Source organism: Oncorhynchus keta, chromosome 2 (genome assembly GCF_023373465.1).
Source record: "Oncorhynchus keta strain PuntledgeMale-10-30-2019 chromosome 2, Oket_V2, whole genome shotgun sequence".
NCBI classification, from domain to species: Eukaryota; Metazoa; Chordata; class Actinopteri; order Salmoniformes; family Salmonidae; genus Oncorhynchus; species Oncorhynchus keta.
In genome coordinates, this window is record NC_068422.1 from 41,688,497 (window position 1) to 41,707,529 (window position 19,033).

A 19,033-nucleotide genomic window follows, 5' to 3' on the forward strand; every position below is an offset into this window, starting at 1 on the left:
CATATTGCACTTTTACTTTCTTCTCCAACACTTTGTTTTTGCATTATTTAAACCAAATTGAACATGTTTCATTATTTGAGGCTAAATTGATTTTATTAATATATTATATTAAGTTAAAATAAGTGTTAATTCAGTATTGTTGTAATTGTCATTATTACAAATACATTTTTTTTTTAAATGACCGATGAATCGGTATCGGCTTTTTTTGGTCCTCCAATAAATCGGTATCAGCGTTGAAAAATCATAAATCAGTCAACCTCTAGTACAGTAGACCTATAGCATTCTGGAGTTGAATAAAAATCCTTCAATGAAAAAGCAACAGTGGCAGGAGCGAGAGTCTGAAAAAAGTTTAAGAAAATATCACAAAATAAATAGTTGTTCAGTGACAATTGGAAACATGCAGTCATGTGACTTAGCCCCATATAACAAAATAAGGTTTGAACGTTCAGTGGAAACTGTAAACAAACATTCCAGCAAGTGTACAGGGGGTATTAGGCAGTCGTTCGTTTTGTTTCCTAGTAGTTGTAATTTTGCGTTAGTAATAACCACATGAAGCTTAGACATCTACTCAGTATGAGCGTTTCAAAATCAGAGTGGCATGTGACCATGTTACGTCTGCACTGTATAGGCTTGGTAAGTATGTTAGATGTGTTCATGTTTGTCAAACTATAAGAATGATGAGAAGATTGCATGGATCATTTGGGAATTGCACTGCAACATGAGACAAACTCAAAGATATGGTATAGAATTGAGATGATGTATGAAAAATAAATTGACAGTGCACACAATACATGTAAACACACACACTCACCCCGCCCCCTCTGGCTTCACATAATGCTGATAGGAAAGTGCAGCTTTTTAACAGAAATTGGTTGACAGATGGATACTGTATGTGGGCAGGCAAACAGGCAGACATCATTTAAGCCTTTGTGAGAAGCCATGTCATCATTGCCACATACAGAGCCTCATAAAGGCCCACTCATGCCTCTCATATGATCTAAACCAGCGATCTGTAAGCTGACCAATTTGGCCAATTGTTTCAATCAAGAGTGGAGCACATTAGCATAGGCATAAGTTCAAATGCATGCACAACCGGAATGTTCATGAAACAATTATTAATGTGGAAGCCATATGTACTGTAAATATATACAATATTGTACCTTAATGATACTCCACCTAATGCTTCTGACTAGACTTACTCCCATTGGCACCATTAATTGGCTTTTCACAGGTGTCGCAGTGTGATACTATGGCATGCATTCTAGTGCAATGTCATTCACCTATGCAGTCTGGCTCTCATAATTGAACCATTGATGCATTAAATGCTCTCATCAAAGTGGTATTTCCACACAACCAAGAATGCACAATGCCATACAGGCTTCTCCAAGGGTATGCAAAACAAAAAGTGACTTAAAAGCGCTCTGCTGGATGTGCAACTTTATGAGTGAGACCATGAGCAGATACCCGGATGTGGTAACCCTCTCTAACCGGTCACTGCGCCTTTAATCCCCCCCACCTCCCCAAAGTCATATAATAACGTGAGCTGTCCAATGGCACAGTGGCAGCATCAGATCCTTGGAGGGTTGTTGGTGACTTGGTCAATCCAGCGCAGGAACCTGCTGACCCGCGTGTACACCCCAGGGAAGGAGGGGTCACCACAGCCATGACCCCAGGAGATGACCCCCGTCAGCACCCAGCGGCCCCCCTCTCCCTGACACACCAGGGGACCACCGCTGTCACCCTGGCAACTGTCCACGCGCCGACGGTCCGACAGGCTGCCCGCACACAGCATGCGGCTGGTATAGCGCTCGCCGTATCGCTTCTTACACTTCCAGGAGGGCAGCAGGGGAACCCAGGCCTGCAGCAGGGTACGGGAGTATTCCGAGTCTGAGAAAGAGAGAATGAGAAAGTGAGGGACGAACAGAGGGATAAGAGAGAGGGAGGCAAAATCCATGGAAATGCTCTCACATAAAATATCAAGCAATGAACAGATCAAATGGCTGATCCAATATAAACACAGAAGGAACTGTCTGTAACAGAGAGGCTCATGTTCAGTACCTGTGATGCCCCACCCTGTGATGACACAGGCGGCTGGCCTCTTCCCCCACTTGCTGCCAGGCGCAGGGAGGCAGGCTGAGTTGGTATGAGGGTTAAAGGCGACACAGTTTCCTTCGGTGCCCTTCAGTCTAAGCAGGGCAATGTCATACTCCCAGCCCTGGCTGTGGTACTTCCTGTGAATGATGATGCGCTCCGGGGACAGGCTGCGCTCAAAGTCATCCCTCTCCTCCGTGTGGTAGTCACCCAGTCGCAGCACGTAGCGCGATGGGTCCCCGCCAAACCTAAGAGAGGGAGAGAGGACGAAAAAAAAAGAGGACAGAAAATCAAGGTCTGAGGAAGTTGAAGCCAAGCTGAAAAGAAGCCAGACTGAAAAGAAGCCAAGCTGAAAAGATCAAGACAGTGACTCAAAGTTTCCCTTATCAGTGGCGTGTCAATCTCTTACTAAGAATACTTTATATAATTATTGACATAGACAAGCTCCTTGATAGATCATTTATTGTATGCGTGACACATGTCATTTTTAGAACGTAGTCACTGCCATTCCATCATTGGACACTAGACGTCTCTGTGTCCCACCTCTTGAAGCAGTGTGCAGCAGTCAGGACCCAGCAGGAGTTGATGAGCGTGGCTCCACACAGTGGATGGTTCCCTTTGGACTGGGACTTGAGCCACAGAGACACCTGCCATGGCCAGTCCCCCCTAACACAGCACAACCAGGGGAGGAGAGAGAACATATGTAGAAATAGATCATGGATGACTTGATGTGATCATTTGACTTGTGCAATGTGTTTGCATATACAGTATCTATGCAGTGATACAAAGTAATATAACCCTTTGTATGTGCGTGTGTTTACAGTGTACCTGATTGACTTGTCCCCTCCAATTATCCTCCTCCTGCGGCGCTGTGTGTTTGGCCTCATGCCGCAGGTCTGCGTTATTATGGCGCCATCTCCCACCGGCTCGGGGACGTAGTCACAGATGACCCCTGCATCTTCGCTGTGCTTGCAGTCATGGGCGTCCTCTCCCTCGGCCGGACACTCCCCCAGGGACACCTCAGCCCCCATGCACCTCACATTGTCCAGGTGGATGGGGCCCTTGCCTGCTCCAAAATATGCCATGGAGCGAGCCTTCGACACCCCACTGAGGAAGAGACAAGGGAAAAGTACATTTCAAAATGCCTCCATCTCCTGAATGGCAGTTAAAGTAAGAGTTGATCACTCAGAGACAGGGAAACCCCAGGTGTCTAACCACATACTTGACTTTGAGGTATGAGGTATACCACAGATGAGGAACGGATATGATACATTAAAAAAAATAAAGAAATATGAGCGAGAGAATCCATATTTACACAAATCCCAACTGCCTGCAGACCACCGCAGCATTGACGTCATTCCAGCCGTCATCACACACGCTCCCCCATTGGCCGTTCAGAAACACCTCCACACGCCCCTCCTTCCGGCTCTCTCCAGCAACCAGTCGCACCAGAGGGCCTGGGACCAGAACAGAGAACCACCATAAACCGCAATATGTATGGATTTTAATTTTCTTTGCAATATTCACCAGAGAAGATAAGACATTAACAGAGATATGTAGATAGGAACTTTGATTTGATTTCTTATGCGATCTCAGTGGGTACAGTTAGTTGGCCTACCTGCGATGCGTGGCAACCCTGGCACCTCATTGGTCTCTCCCCCTCTCTCACAGCGCACCCCTACGTCCTCGCTGTGGGAGCAATCATGGCGACCCCACTCGGCGTGCCCGCAGGCAAGCAGGGTGGCCTCTGAGCCTTTACACTGCACCTCATCCAGCAGGATCAGCCCTGTGCCCTCTCCGTACAGCCCGTCTGATGTCACCTCTGCACGCCCTCTATTGGACAAAATACGCCATTACTACAGTATCACTACACTATTATGACAATATCACGACACTATTAATACAGATACACCTAATTCCCATGTTCAGATTGTATTTGTACATAAAAAGGACTCCTGTAGACCCACCTGAAGCCCAGCTGTCTACACACCACTTGTGCGTGGTGCTCAGTCCAGTTGTCGTCACACACCGTACCCCAGTCCCCAGAGTGGTACACCTCCAGACGACCTTCCCAGGGACTGTCAGACCCCACCAGCCGTACTACACCATCTGCAACACGGTGTGTGTTTGAAACGGTATGTATGTGTTTTGCACACAAATATGTGTAATGTTCTGGGTGTTTACATACACATAGCGTTCCTGTCCTGACTCCTGACCTGTATATGGGTTACAGGACACGCCAGCATCCTCCATGTGGTCACAGTTGTGTTGTTGCCAGTTGTTGTGGGGACACTCCTCCAGGGAGAGCTCGTTGCCTGTACACTGCACCCCGTCCAGGAGGATGGGACCAGAGCCCTGGCCAAAGTGAGCCCACGTCCAAGCCTTCGGTACACCCCTGAGTGGACACACACACAGGCATACGCAATGACCATATGACTAACTCACACAAGAAATACAAACACCATATATGGACAACATGTAAACAATATATGGCAACCACTCAAGGATCATTCAAATGTACACATATAAATGTATTCCCACCAAGTTAACAGGCCTTAAGGGTACTGTACAGAGCACAAAAACATGCACTTAGAGCAGAGAAACACATTTACAGAGCACAAAAACATGCACTTACAGAGCAGAGAAACACATTTACAGAGCACAAAAACATGCACTTACAGAGCAGAGAAACACATTTACAGAGCACAAAAACATGCACTTACAGAGCAGAGAAACACATTTACAGAGCACAAAAACATGCACTTACAGAGCAGAGAAACACATTTACATGGCACAAAAACCCCAGTCCCTGTTTCAACACTCATGCACACCAAATATAGTCAGTATAATTGAGAAATTAATTATTAATGACCCGTGGAATATCTGAAAATTGTCCTGAGACGAATCCACTTTGCTTTTTTGTTTATCCACTCTTTGTACACACGCACTGTTGGGGCGAGTGACTCTGAACTTACCATGGCTAGCCTCAAGTCGTACAAGAAAAAATTAAATATAGAACATTTTGCTATTTGCCTCATGATTCCTGTATGCTTTGTTGACTACGAACTTTCTTTTCCCAACTGTGGGACAGACTGTTTGTTCCCACACTCGGGACTCTGATTCTCTATAGGTTACACAGACTTTTGGCCTAACATCCTATTCTAACCACCTCTCGCTGGCTTTGTATTCATGTTACCTGATGAAATTGCTATACAATATGATCTTGTTGCCATCTGATGCAGATGTCATAAATCAGCACTGCAGAGCTCTCCCTGTCCTGTGCCGTGCCTTGATTGTATTACTGTTGATGATATCTGGAAATGTGCATGTACACCCTGGCCCATCTACAGTTGCTAGCCCCAATTCTGACACTTATCTGCTTCACTGATTTCTGCTCTCGTAAAAGCCTGGGTTCTCTGCATGTTAACACTCGACGCTTATTACCTCAAATGGATCAATCGAAAGTGTGGGTTCACAGCTTCAATCCAGATGTGTTGCTCATTACTGAGACGTGGTTAAAGAAGAGTGTTTGTTTTAAATATTGATGTTAACCTTTCTGGTTATAACCGTTTTCGGCAAGACAGATCTTCCAAAGGTGGGGGAGTGGCAGTTTTTTACCAAGGGTCACCTTCAGTCTCCACCAGGTCTGTCCCCAAACAATTTGATTTGCTGGTTTTACACATTAAACTTTCAAATAACTATCTGTCTGTCTGTCTGTCTGTCTGTCTGTCTGTCTGTCTGTAATGACCTTAGTAATCACTGTTTTACAGCTTGTGTCCGTAAGGGCTGCTCAGTGAAACGACCTGTCCTGATTTGTCATAGACGCTTGCTAAAAAAAAAATGAGCAAGCATTGTCATGAACTGGCCTCTGTAAAATGGTATAGAATCAGCTTGATCGCCTCTCGAGGATGCTTGCCCTTTCATTTTTTATATTTTCTGTGGCATTGTTAACAAACACGCCCCCATAAAGATAATGAGAATTAAAAACAGGTTGAGCCTCTGGTTCGACCGTGATCTTGCAGAGTTACTCCACCTCAAGAATTGCATTTGGCGAAAGGCTCGGCACACGCATACTCAGGCTGACTGGCTCTCATTCAGGCAAATGAGAAGTAAGTGCACTCAGGCGATCAGGAAGGCCAAAGTTAGTTACTTTAAGGAGTTCTCTCTCTCTGTGTCTATCCCCAAGATGTTCTGGAAAACCGTTAAAGACCTGAAGAATACCCCCCACAGCTGCTCATGTACCTTAATGTTGATGATGTGGATGTTACTGACAAGAAGCACATGGCTGAGCTCTTTAAATCACTGACTGGCTTTGATGTCTATCGTATTATCTCGGGTATGCAATCTGGTTTCCGCTCAGGTTATGGATGGTCCTCAATTATGTCACCATTGCCCTTTATTCTAAGCAATGTTGTGCTGCTATTTTTATTGACTTGGCCAAAGTTTTTGATACGGTCGACCATTACATTCTTGTGGGCCGTCTAAAGAGTATTGGTGTCTGAGGGTTCTTTGGCCTGGTTTTCTAACTGCCTCTCTGAGTGCAGTGTATAAAGTCAGAAAATCTGCTGTCTCAGCCACTGCCTGTCACCAAGAGAGTACCCAAAGGCTCGATCCTAAGCCCCACGTTCTTCTCATTTTACATCAACAACATAGCTGAGGCAGTAGTAAGCTCTCTCATCCATTTATATGCAGATGATACAGTCTTATACTCAGCTGGCCCCTTCCCAGATTGTGTTAAATGCTCTACAAGGTTTTCTTAGTGTCCAACAAGCATTTTCTATCCTTAACTTGGTTCTGAACATCTCCAAAACAAAGGTAATGTGGTTCGGTAAGAAGAATGCCCCTCTCCCCACAGGTGTGATTACTACCTCTGAGGGTTTAGAGCTTGGGAGTCTGGCTACACTGTCCTTCTCTCAGCACATATCAAGCTGCAGGCTAAAGTTAAATCAACACTTGGTTTCCTTTAAAGTAATCGCTCATCTTTCACCCCAGCTGCCAAACTAACCCTGATTCAGATGACCATCCTACCCATGCTAGCTAACGGAGACATCATTTATAGATCTGATTTTCTTTACCATTCGACCGTCCGATTTGCCACTAATGCTCGTTATAGGACACATCACTGCACTCTATACTCCTCTGTAAACTGGTCATCTCTGTATACCTGTTGCAAGACCCACTGGTTAATGCTTATTTATAAAACCCTCTTAGCCTCACTCCCCCCCCTATCTGAGATATCTACTGCAGCCCTCATCCTCCACATACAATACCTGTTCTGCTAGTTACATTCTGTTAAAGGTCCCCATAGCACACACATCCCTGGGTCGCTCCTCTTTTCAGTCCGCTGCAGCTAGTGACTTGAACGGACCTTTTATCTCAATCTCTTCATTCAAAGACTCAATCATGGACATTCTTACTGATGGTTGTGGCTGCTTTGTGTATTGTTGTCCTTTGTGCTGTTGTCTGTGCCCAATAATGTTTGTACCATGTTTTGTGCTGCTACCATGTTGTGTTGCTACCATGGTGTGTTGTCATGTGTTGCTGCCTTGTTATGTTGTTGTCTTAGGCCTCTCTTGTCATGATGTGTGTTTTGTCCTATATTTATATTATATATTTTTTTTAATCCCAGCCCCCATCCCCGCAGGGGAATTTAAATTTGAAATAAATAAGAATTTGTTCTCAACCAACTTGCCTAGTTAAATAATGGTTCAATAAAATAAATAAATCAAATGTACTGTAAGCCACTCATTTTGTGTGCGTGACTACATGTGGGTGATCTGCTAAGAGCAACGATGACATCTGAATAATCTGGATCAGCTGTCTCCTCTCCAGCAGAGCAACAACCCAAAACACTGTAGGCCATAAAAAATGCATGCTCTCCTTTCATCTATATTAATATAGTTCACTCAGTGGGAATGTAGCAGTGTAAATAAGGCTATCCAAGCAGGATTGCATCCAGCTTTGTGGAGTGCAGAGAGCCTTGGTTGGTGGGCAACTTCATGCCTGGGAACCCTTGCTACCACTGATAGGGCTTCACCTCTAGTTTTTACCTGCATAGGAACTGAGTCACATTTAGTGGAGGGAATCACATTAATAACCCATAAGCTACCTGCAAGTCAAGCACCATGCTCCTGAGCCATCAGAACCCCAGTGCTGCTCACCCCAGTCCCAGCTGCCGACAGACCACCTCAGCATCGATGTCATCCCACTGGTCATCACAGATGGTGCCCCACCTCCCATCATGGTACACCTCCACACGACCCTCAAAGTCCTCCAGGCCACCTACCAACCTCAAGGGGGCGCCATTGCCTGAAAAAGACAACAGAAAGTAGTTACCTGGCAGAACATGTTGGCATCATGTTACAATAGAAACCACCGGTCTTCTAAGTTATCTACTTGTCCACTTATGGTCTCCTTGATGAATGCAAATAACCTTGTGCCCAGTGCCATGATAAATAAAGTGATCTGAACCACAGAACTGTTGGAATGCTGTGACCCCTAACCCTGACTCAGTTTGGTTCAAAGCTCCGGCATGTCATTTGAAACTACAGCAAGTATAAGTATGTGCGGGATGCAGGGAGCAGGAAAGGGGGGTGGATCAGTTATGCAATCGGAGTATGTGAGCAGCCCTGGCAGAGAAGTTGAGGAGGTGGGGGGGTTGTTTGGGGTAGGTGGGTTGACAGGGGCTCAGGGCTCTCAGATAGCTCTTTCCCTCATAATGTTCCAGACTGAATAATTCACTGCATCACACTAAATATATCACCAGGGCCTGCTCCTCTGGGCACCCCTCTCTCTACCCTCCTAACACACACGCAGAGGCACACAAACAAACACACACACCCCTGTTGTAGTTCATTATGCCCCTTTGGGACGCTATGACACGAGTGCTGTAGAAGCCGTGAGAGCTGGCAGCCTCAGAGAGCTCTAAAAGCTATGTGAATGACTAGGCAGGCAACATCAGCTCCCTCTTGGCCGTGCTGCTCAGAAGAGACTGTTCTTGTTCTAGCCTTGCAGTGTTTGTGTTATGGAGATGAATCTTAGCCACGAATCTCAAACTGGTGCAGCAGCTCTGACTGAGGTGGGATAAGGACAGTGAAACTCTTAAGAGAGAGGATACACAGCCTCACCTTCAGGTGCAGCACACACCACCCCCGCTTCGTTTCCATGGTTACAGTCGCTGGTGACAAACTTCCGACTCCTGCAATCCAGCAGAGTGTTTTCGTTGCCACGGCAGCCAAGGCGTTCATAGTGGAAGAGTCCAGAGCCGGGCCCGAAGTAGGAGTGCTGGAGGGCCGTGCCGATCTCACTGCAGACAGAAAGACAGGATGGACGGAGAGAGAAAGACCGGTGGACAGTCAGGAGTGGAGGATAGGATTTGACACACACACAAAGCAGTGATACAAGTATGGCAGTAGTTCTCACCCCAGTCCAAGCTGTTTGCAGATCACACTGGCATCGCGGTCGGTCCAGTGTGTGTCACATACCGCCCCCCACTGGCCATTTAGGTATACCTCCAGACGCCCGCTCTGAGGGGAGGACCCACCTACCAACCTGGCAGCTCCTGGAGAGGAGAGAAGGCATTAAGATATGGAACAGCACCAGAGATTGTGAAATCATTTGAAATGACAGGTGGGACATCTCCCTCTCACACCCACCAGAAACAGGTAGACCGACAAAGTGCTACCAAGTCAACCATGAATCCAACAGGTGTGATTATCTCAGGATAATTGTATAGATTATCCTTGGTTTGTGGGTCTTGCAACACTTACCTATTCCAACCTGACAAACACACACGCATTCACACACATACCCTAAGTCAAATCGCCTACAAACCCTGAGAAAGGTTAACCGTTTCAAAGAGAGAACTTGGGAGAGTTAAAAAGAGGCAGACAGATAATGACAGCAAACACAGATATTTCAACACGGGGATATCTACAGACAAGCAAGGTGCTGACAGACCAGTACAAAGACAGACGGTTGGCTAATGGACACGCAGGGTAAAGGCTGACACATGCTTCCCAGTCTAAACAGTTTGAGCATATATTATGAAACCGTTTCTGACGTTTTGGTGTTCGGTAGGGTTTTTCTTCAGGCCATTCGTGCACACAACATTTTTTTGTTCTTGAGGCAAGTCGAAGTTCGGTAGCCGAAGTCTACGCCCCTTCATCTGTGATTGGTCAACAGTAGGGGTGGGAACTATGGATGGGATTCTTCAATGAAGTGTTTGCTGTCATTCAACGAGGGGGAGCACAGCAGCAGCAAGGCCCTACTGTCTGCAGTGCACTAGTTTTCATGCACATTTTTTCACTTGAGAAGTACTGCACCAAACATCTTAGCGAGATTTAAAATTGCAAGACTAAGCAAAAAAAAGTCTAAACTAATTAGAGATTTCTTGATTTTTTTTCAAGCATTTTTCTTGTTTTCTAACAAAGGTCTTTAGGGAGTATGCGAGCACAGACATTCACTAGGAGCAAACCGAACCTATGGACAGTATGTGGATGCCTTTACACTACTAAAGGGGGGTGGGAGTCACAGAGAGAACAATATCAGCTGCCTAATGGATAGGTGGGAAACACAGTGGGAGGAGCCAACTGACAGACATACAGAAAAATAATGGGGCGCCAACAGATTGAGAGACACAAGCAGACAGGCACATACAGTGTATTCGGGAGGAATTCAGACTCCTTCACTTTTTCCGCATTTTGTAACGTTACAGCCTTATTCTAAAATCGATTAAATCGTTTGTTTCCCCTCATCAACCTACTCTGAAAACACCATAATGACGAAGCAAAAACAGGTACAAAAAAATTTTAAACTGAAAAATCACATTTACATAAGTATTCAGACCCTTTACTCAGTACTTTGTTGAAGGACCTTTGGCACCGATTACAGTATTGCTGTACAGCTATTTTCAGATCTCTCCAGAGATGTTCGATCAGATTTAAGTCCGGGATCTGGCTGGGCCACTCAAGGACATTCAGAGACTTGTCCCGAAGCCATTCCTGCATTGTCTTGGCTGTGTGCTTAGGGTCGTTGTCCTGTTGGAAGGTGAATCTTTACGGTCCTGAGCACTCTGGAGCAGGTTTTCATCAATGATCTCTCTGTACTTTGCTCCGTTTATCATTCCCTTCATCCTGACTAGTCTCCCAGTCCCTGCTGCTGAAAAATATTCCCACAGCATAATGCCACCACCATGCTTTACCGTAGGGATGGTATTGGCCAGGTGATGAGCGGTGCATGGTTTCCTCCAGACGTGACGCCTGTCATTTAGGCCAAAGAGTTCCATCTTGGTTTCTTCAGATGAGAGAATCTTGTTTTTCATGGTCTGAGAGTTCTTTAGGTGCATTTTGGCAAACTCCAAGTGGGCTTTCATGTGCCTTTTTAGTGAGGAGTGGCTTCCGTCTGGCCACTCTACCATAAAGGCCCGATTGGTGGAATGTTGCAGAGATGGTTCCCACATCTCCACAGAGGAACTCTGGAGCTCTGTCAGAGTGACCATCGGTTTCTTGGTCACCTCGCTGACCAAGGCCCTTCTCCCCCCAATTGCCCGGGCGTTTGGCCCGTTTAAGAATTTAAGAATGATGGAGGTCACTGTGTTTTTGGGGACTTTCAATCCTGCACAAATGTTTTTCTACCCTTCCCCAGATCTGAGCTTCTCGGAGCACTACAGACATTTCCTTTGGCCTTATGGCTTGGTTTTTGCTCTGACATGCACTGTCAACTGTGTGACCTTATATAGACAGGTGTGTGTGCCTTTCCAAATCATGTCCAATCAATTGAATTTACCAAAGGTGGACTCCAACCAAGTTGTAGAGAAATCAAGGATGATTCATGGAAACAGGATGCACCTGAGTTCAATTTCAAGTCTCGTAGCAAAGGGTCTGAATACTTATGCAAAAAAGTTATCTGTTTTGACTTTTAATACATTTGCAAACATTTATAAACCCCGTTTTCGCTTTGTCATTATGTGTAGATTGATAAGGAAATGGTTTTACTTAATCAATTTTAGAATAAGGCTGTAACGTAACAGAAATGTGGAAAAAGTGAAGGGGTCCAAATACTTTCCAAATGCACTGTAGGTTCCCTAGATAGTCAGAGGCATAGATATCCTGCCAGAGCAACATGATCACCCCAAAACCACAGCAAAGATACAAAGATACCTCGCAATTATTTGTTAGTCACTTTGGAATTCATACACCACTATAAATCATCTGGTTCCAGGTAGTTACCCAGCAGTATTGATTCCCTTGAAGTAAGTATCAGTCGGTAAATTCTCACCCTGGTGGCAGTCGCAATAGGCCCAGCCGATGGCTCCAGAGCTCTGGCGGAAGAAGCACCAGGGGTTGGACTCGCGGTCAGGGTTACGGCAGTAGCTGTGGTCGCCCAGCCCCCGGCCTGGGTACTGCAGGACGTAGTCTGGGAACTCCGTCCACTTCAGGCAGGGCGAACCAGAGTCAGTCTGAGACACAGAGCCATTGTAGTAGCCCAGCTCAGTGAAGCCTTCTGAACAGGACAGAGGAGCTAGGGGGAGACACATTCAGATACAAGGGGTTAATCAAAGGATGATCTTCTGTTGAAGCTTAGTTAACACAGTATAGCGATACACATTTTTGTGAGACGAAGTGATGGAGGGGGGTTAAAGCAGAGTTTTATAATTAAGTCACATTAAGCCAAGCAGGCGTTCAAACAATTTCCTCTCCTTTGTCTCTCTCCTTTGGTTCCACCTCCCCCTCTCTCTCCATCCTCAGAGGTAAAGGAGTGAGCCACCTGGCTGGTCAGACTGACAGTGTGTTGCTGCAGTGCAGGGGCCAGAGTATTTGTGTAGGTCTGCTTTGCTGAGTCACAGAGCGTGGCGGGCTACCATCTCAGACAACCTGAAAACCTGTGCCCTTACTGCAGCCATCTCTCTGTGTGTGTGTGTGTGTATCTCTATTTTTTTGTCCTTAAAATGCACAGGTCTTAAAATTATTTTAAAAATTCAAATCCTCACAATTATTTTCTCAATACTGTCAAAAGCATAGTTTGATGATAGATATACAACTTTGGGGTAGACAACTATTCCTCAAGAGGGATGGATGCTCGTGTCCAGAATCCAGTGCATAAGCCATTAGTTCCTACAGGGCGTACTAATAAACTGAAACTCACTGCAATGCAATTCTCTGAGTAATCCAGGGCTTTTTAATTACAGATGCATTTAACTGGGTCTGCGAGTGCTGCATCTCTATTCTCTAATTGGCTTTGAGAAAACGTGAGATGGGATCGTTACGGAAAAACCTGAGCTCAGCCTTACGTTCTAAACTATGCAGGTTAAAGAACCACTGGGACCACTTGTAAAGATGACCCATCACATTGAATAGGAGTGGGCCATTAAACACAAACACACATCTGGTCCACAGATTGAGTTTTAAAAACAGGGGGAAGGGTCTGTGGTTTAATGCAGAGGCAGACATTTAATGGCAACCAGAGCCAGAGGCAGCCCTGAACTTGATCCATAAATAACCCATGTATTTCCAAGGGATCAATGTCTGGTAATACATCATGCAAAGAATGGAGACAGTTGCTTGGGAATGTCAGTTAAATTCAAATCCAGAACCAACTATAACTAACTGAATTATCAGTCCCTTTTCAATGGGATATGTATACGCTTATCTGCCTAGCAGTCAGTCTTCCGTAGAAGTAAGATAATCTTTAGCTTTAGGCCCATGCTTCCTGTGATGTGTAACTGATGTGGCAGTACCTCAGCCATATCAGTGTGTGCGTACTGTATAGGATATGAAGAGGAGACGTGCTAACATCCCTCTAGATCCAAGTGTTAAATCCCGAGGAGATTGGAGGGAAGTGGAAATGGGCACTGGGGTCCAGCCAGGAAAGGAAGATATCCTCTTCACGCACCTAAACTCCTCGTCCTGAACGCTCTAAACCAGTGGATTAAGGACCGCAAGTCCTTTGAGGTGTCGCTGGGTAAACATTCACAGCTGTGAGCGATCGCTCGCAAATCTACACCCACCCAGTGAGTGGCCTAACCCCTGTCTGTGTTTGTTTGAGGGACTGCTGGTCCACATTCGCACAGGCTTAGTGACTTAAGACTGGAGAGGGTGTCTGACTGATGCCTGCGAGAAAAGACTCTTGAAGGAGCAATACTCTGCTCAATTCCAGATTGACACCTTGTCCCAAAGCCTGGTATGAGCAATATGGTAATAGCTCTAGCAAGGTAAAAGTAATAAATCCATCTTGCTCTTTGATAGATTAGGTGGATTTGTTTCGAATTTTCCTTACACCTATCTAATCCTTTCAGATCGCATAATCGGAGGAGATACATATTTGATAGAGTTCACACAGTAAGAGGGTGTGCCAGAGACAGAAATGTTATGGATAGCGTTATTACGAAAGGTTACCCGGAACATCACCAGCACATGAAAGCAGATGTCTTAACATAGCTTGCATTCTATCCCCGATGGGTGTCTATAGTTGAGCCACAAACGGAAACAACCATCTTTAAGACCCAGACTTTTTGAGACCCCATAACATAACTTCACCAAAGCCTAGGACCAGACATACAGCATCTGGTTGTTGGAGAGTGAGAGTCGATCAGAGATGATGTCAGGGCTCTTAAATCAGGGACACTCTCATTTCCATAAATGAAAGCCTACAAATGAGACAAATTTGGGGGTGGGAGAGGGGAGCTAGTTATGTGTCTTTTGGCTGTGGATAAAGAGAGCGACACTCCCAGCAGACCGCCTCCATTGTTAAACAGAAAGAGAGAGCGAGAGAGAGAAATAACAAAAGAGAGACTGATGAGGGAGTTGAGCGTTGCCTGAATATCAACCCAACCTTCAGAGGCTCAATTAGAATCACCATCTGATTATCAGCAGCGCTAGTGACATCAAATTACTCTTATAATAGCGTATTTAGCAGAGGAGGGAGGCTTTTTTGATAGAGGGCTTTTTCAAGCTTTTGTTCTGAAATTGTGACATTTTGCTGAATCAACACCTTGCCATCTCACATCCACACCATCCCACTAGGTCCCTAGGAGGGGTGCGTCACTTGAGTGGGTTGAGTCACTGACGTGATCTTCCTGTCTGGGTTGGCGCCTTGGCAGAGATATTTGTGGGCTATACTCCTTGTTTTAGGATTGTCTCAAGACTGCCTTGTCTCAGGTTGGTAAGTTGGTGGTTGAAGATATCCCTCTAGTGGTGTGGGGGCTGTGTTTTGGCAAAGTGGGTGGGGTTATATCCTTCCTGTTTGGCCCTGTCCGGTGGTATCATCGGATGGGGCCACAGTGTCTCCTGACCCCTCCTGTCTCAGCCTCCAATATTTATGCTGCAGTAGTTTATGTGTTGTGGGGCTAGGATCAGTTTGTTATATCTGGAGTACTTCTCCTGTCTTATCCGGTGTCCTGTGTGAATTTAAGTATGCTCTCTCTAATTCTCTCTTTCTCTCAGAGGACCTGAGCCCTAGGATCATGCCTCAGGACTACCTGGCATGATGACTCCTTGCTGTCCCCAGTCCACCTGGCCGTGCTGCTGCTCCAGTTTCAACTGTTCTGCCTGTGGCTATGGAATCCTGACCTGTTCACCGGACGTACTACCTGTCCCAGACCTGCTGTTTTCAACTCTCTAGAGACAGCAGGAGTGGTAGAGTTACTCTTAATGATCGGCTATGAAAAGCCAACTGACATTTACTCCTGAGGTGCTGCACCCTCGACAACTACTGTGATTATTATTACTTGACCATGCTGGTCATTTATGAACATTTGAACATCTTGGCCATGTTCTGTTATAATCTCCACCCGGCACAGCCAGAAGAGGACTGGCCACCCCTCATAGCCTGGTTCATCTCTAGGTTTCTTCCTAGGTTTTGGCCTTTCTAGGGAGTTTTTCCTAGCCACCGTGCTTCTACACCTGCATTGTTTGCCGTTTGGGGTTTTAGGCTGGGTTTCTGTACAGCACTTTGAGATATCAGCTGATGTACGAAGGGAAAAATAAATTTGATTTGATTTGTTCATTTAGGCCAGGGATAAACAACCCCAGTCTTCTGTGGCCGGACTGGTGTCACACTTTTTCTCCATCCCTAGCAAACACAGCTGATTAAATGAATTGCATTCTAAACTGAAGATCATGATTAGTTGATTATTGGAGTCCGCTATGTTAGCTGGAACAAAAGTGTGACAGCAGTCTGGCCCCCGTGGACTGGAGTTGCCCATCCCTGATTTAGGCTATTCAATTAGTGCTGCTGAGTCATTCATCCATGTCCTTGGATGACTTGGCAGAATCACAATGATGGATGGATGAAATCAAGACCTATTAGAAATAAGAGGAAGAGGAAAAGAGGTGTCTACCTGCACTCTGCATAGTATTTAGGTAGCCATCTTGAGAGATGACCTGCAAAAAAAAAAGACAACAGAATATGAAACTGCAGGCTTATTTAATTTAGACTAAGTTCTCCACATTATGTTATGGAAGCCTGTTCATAAGTAGTCCCTTATATCCCATAAGTAGCCTGTTGGATTGTTTGCAGCCTTCATACAGAACAACATTTTCTCTCTCTAGTATTACATTGTAGCCTACTTGTAGAAATATGGTTTTACTCAACCTATCTATGCTATTCTGTAGATCTGTGAAAAGCATTGTTACACTGTGTTAACCATGTTCATCCCTCTTCTCTACTGCTGTTTTCAATTGCTTTCTATTTTACCACTGAGGCCGGGAGCAGGTGGCATCGCTTAGAATGTCTATGCAGAAATCAATTAAATTATTGAAGGGTTAAGTTAAAGGGTTCTACTTTGTGGCACCACTAAAATCAATACTGTCATGCATGGGAAACAGCTGCGCTGTAATCAGTTGAACTCTAATAATTGCATCTGTCAATCTAATGGAGACAGGGGCAGCTGGAGTTCTCCATAGAAGGATTCTTTGGGGAAAAGGACAGGAGTAGTTCCTTAGCCTATTTAAAAATGAATTCGCCATTTTCAATGGCTAACACTTTATAATAACATGAATGAGAATTAATAAACTATTTATAAATAGTAGCTTATACACATTATTCCTAAATTAGTATTTCATTATTTGTAAACATGCATAAGCATTTCATAAACATTGCACTTCATAAGCATTTATAGCATTTAACATTGAAAGTTATAAAGTGCAAGCAAGTAACCTACAACCGTTGCCTTTACTCTTTTTTTGTGCTTTTGTTGTCACTTTAAAGTGATGTAGGAACCATGTTTTACAAAAATGTTGCTCTCAATGAATGTCATTGGCTATATGAATCAATTGCTATTTTCAAGGAAGTTTGAACATATTATTGAATGCATTTGCCCCATTGTTTTTATATGTTTCATGGTGGTTCAGTATTGCACACATCAGTGTGCATGGCTTTAACTACTGTAAAACGCATGATGAGATAACTCTGACGCACGACCTCCGCAAGGAATGGCGCGGTTTGACAAAACTATTTCTCGCCATCTAATGAAATCGCTGGCGGAGAACAACAATAATTGGGTCCAATTCAACCGAATTTATACTAGAGTATCGTTGTATTAACCAGCTGATGGGCGCGCTTACTGTCCAGGCTAATTTAGGACACACAGTCAGCCTTCAGAAATGCATTTAGGAAAGCTCAGCATTTATCTTAAATGTTTTACAAAGTGATACTGTATTTACAGTATCTTAGGATGAGTTACCTTATGACAACAGAAAGCCACGTTTGATTGCTGAGGATAGGGTGATAGTCTGTCCCAATTATTTCCTTCACCGGCAATAAAACAAACTGATATGGGTAGGCTATTGCTCGTTCTTACGTTTTCTTGGGAGCAAAGTCCTTAGTGAAATGAAAATGTAGCCTACATAGGGCAATATAAAATAATTGGAAGAAAAATAAAAGCGAAAGCTCAGTAATTATGCACTGCAGCAGTAGAGCAGGCCTAATATGATACATTCAAGTGAATATGTGTGGTTTTGGATGGTTTTAACCTCAGAATTCGGGTTTACTGGCACACGAGAAGGTGCCACGCACAGCATACCTTTTGCAATTACACAGGTTTTATGTTACATAGCCAATAGACTACGCGAAGTCTATAGCCTACCTATATATTCCCAATGAATGTAAATCGTAAGGAATTTGGTTATCTATGGTCACCTGTTTACCTTTCTGTTGTCAATACATATCCCCTCGCAAACAGAAAACGCACAGTGACGATGAAAGATACACATACCTCTCCAGAAACTGAAACCAGAAAACACCATGCAAATGACAGAGAGAAGATTCCTTTAAAAGCGTCCTTGTCCATCATCCTGGTATATGTGTCATTGCCCGCACCTTGAGCAGATTTCACCCATATCCAAAACAAACAGCCAGCCTCCGAGTGCAAGCGACACTGACCAGAGAGAGCCCGCTACTGAGCGTCCAAAGTTAGGCGGGGGACAATGAGACGATGTGCTTGTTTTTTCTGTCTGGAAAAATATTTTTAAAATAATCCAAACTCCTATGTGACATTACACACCCTGAGGTACCAGCTGTGCTCCAAGCTTCGACTATAAATGACGAACCTCCTCGTGAGGAAGTGTCACTGAAAGGAGACACCGGTAAGAGAAACACGCTGTCGCCTCTCGCCTTCTGCGCAGCCCACATATGCCGATATGTCGACAATAAACAACACAGCAAGCTCAACGCGGTTTAGTTGTAGGCCTATTGCACTTGCGTAAAGGAGCGTTACTGCGCTCAGATGATAGATAGGTGAGTGAGGGTTTCATGTTTTATTAATGAATATTTGATTGAGCTGAGTAGGCCCCTAACTTAATATTGCTGTTGGATATTAAATCAAGAATATGCCTGAATTTAATGACACATGTTCCACCTGGATTTGATGTAGACGGTCATTTCAACCAGTCACCAAAACGCAAAAAACATAAAATTACTAATCTCCAAATTATGCTTTCCTAGC

General features: G+C 44.7%; 1 protein-coding gene across 2 annotated transcripts in view; it reads right to left on the bottom strand.

Moving 5' to 3' along the window:
- Nucleotides 1–332: 332 nt before the first annotated feature.
- The window catches only part of LOC118400405 (neurotrypsin-like), a 38,293-nt gene continuing 19,592 nt past the window's right edge, over nucleotides 333–19,033 (bottom strand). Inside the window, exons 1-14 of one of the 2 annotated variants that reach the window (XM_035797256.2) lie at nucleotides 18,305–18,779; nucleotides 16,430–16,472; nucleotides 12,370–12,612; nucleotides 9,514–9,652; nucleotides 9,219–9,397; nucleotides 8,253–8,400; nucleotides 4,308–4,486; nucleotides 4,059–4,200; nucleotides 3,710–3,924; nucleotides 3,407–3,548; nucleotides 2,920–3,198; nucleotides 2,635–2,757; nucleotides 2,059–2,339; nucleotides 333–1,887 (exon numbers count right to left, since the gene is read on the bottom strand). In XM_035797256.2, coding sequence (XP_035653149.1) covers nucleotides 1,568–1,887; nucleotides 2,059–2,339; nucleotides 2,635–2,757; nucleotides 2,920–3,198; nucleotides 3,407–3,548; nucleotides 3,710–3,924; nucleotides 4,059–4,200; nucleotides 4,308–4,486; nucleotides 8,253–8,400; nucleotides 9,219–9,397; nucleotides 9,514–9,652; nucleotides 12,370–12,612; nucleotides 16,430–16,472; nucleotides 18,305–18,382 — 2,511 coding nt within the window. In that variant the 5' untranslated portion in view covers nucleotides 18,383–18,779 and the 3' untranslated portion in view covers nucleotides 333–1,567. Of the gene's footprint in view, nucleotides 1,888–2,058; nucleotides 2,340–2,634; nucleotides 2,758–2,919; nucleotides 3,199–3,406; nucleotides 3,549–3,709; nucleotides 3,925–4,058; nucleotides 4,201–4,307; nucleotides 4,487–8,252; nucleotides 8,401–9,218; nucleotides 9,398–9,513; nucleotides 9,653–12,369; nucleotides 12,613–16,429; nucleotides 16,473–18,304; nucleotides 18,780–19,033 lie in introns of those variants that run through there. The other variant, XM_052476773.1, reaches the window with a different exon arrangement.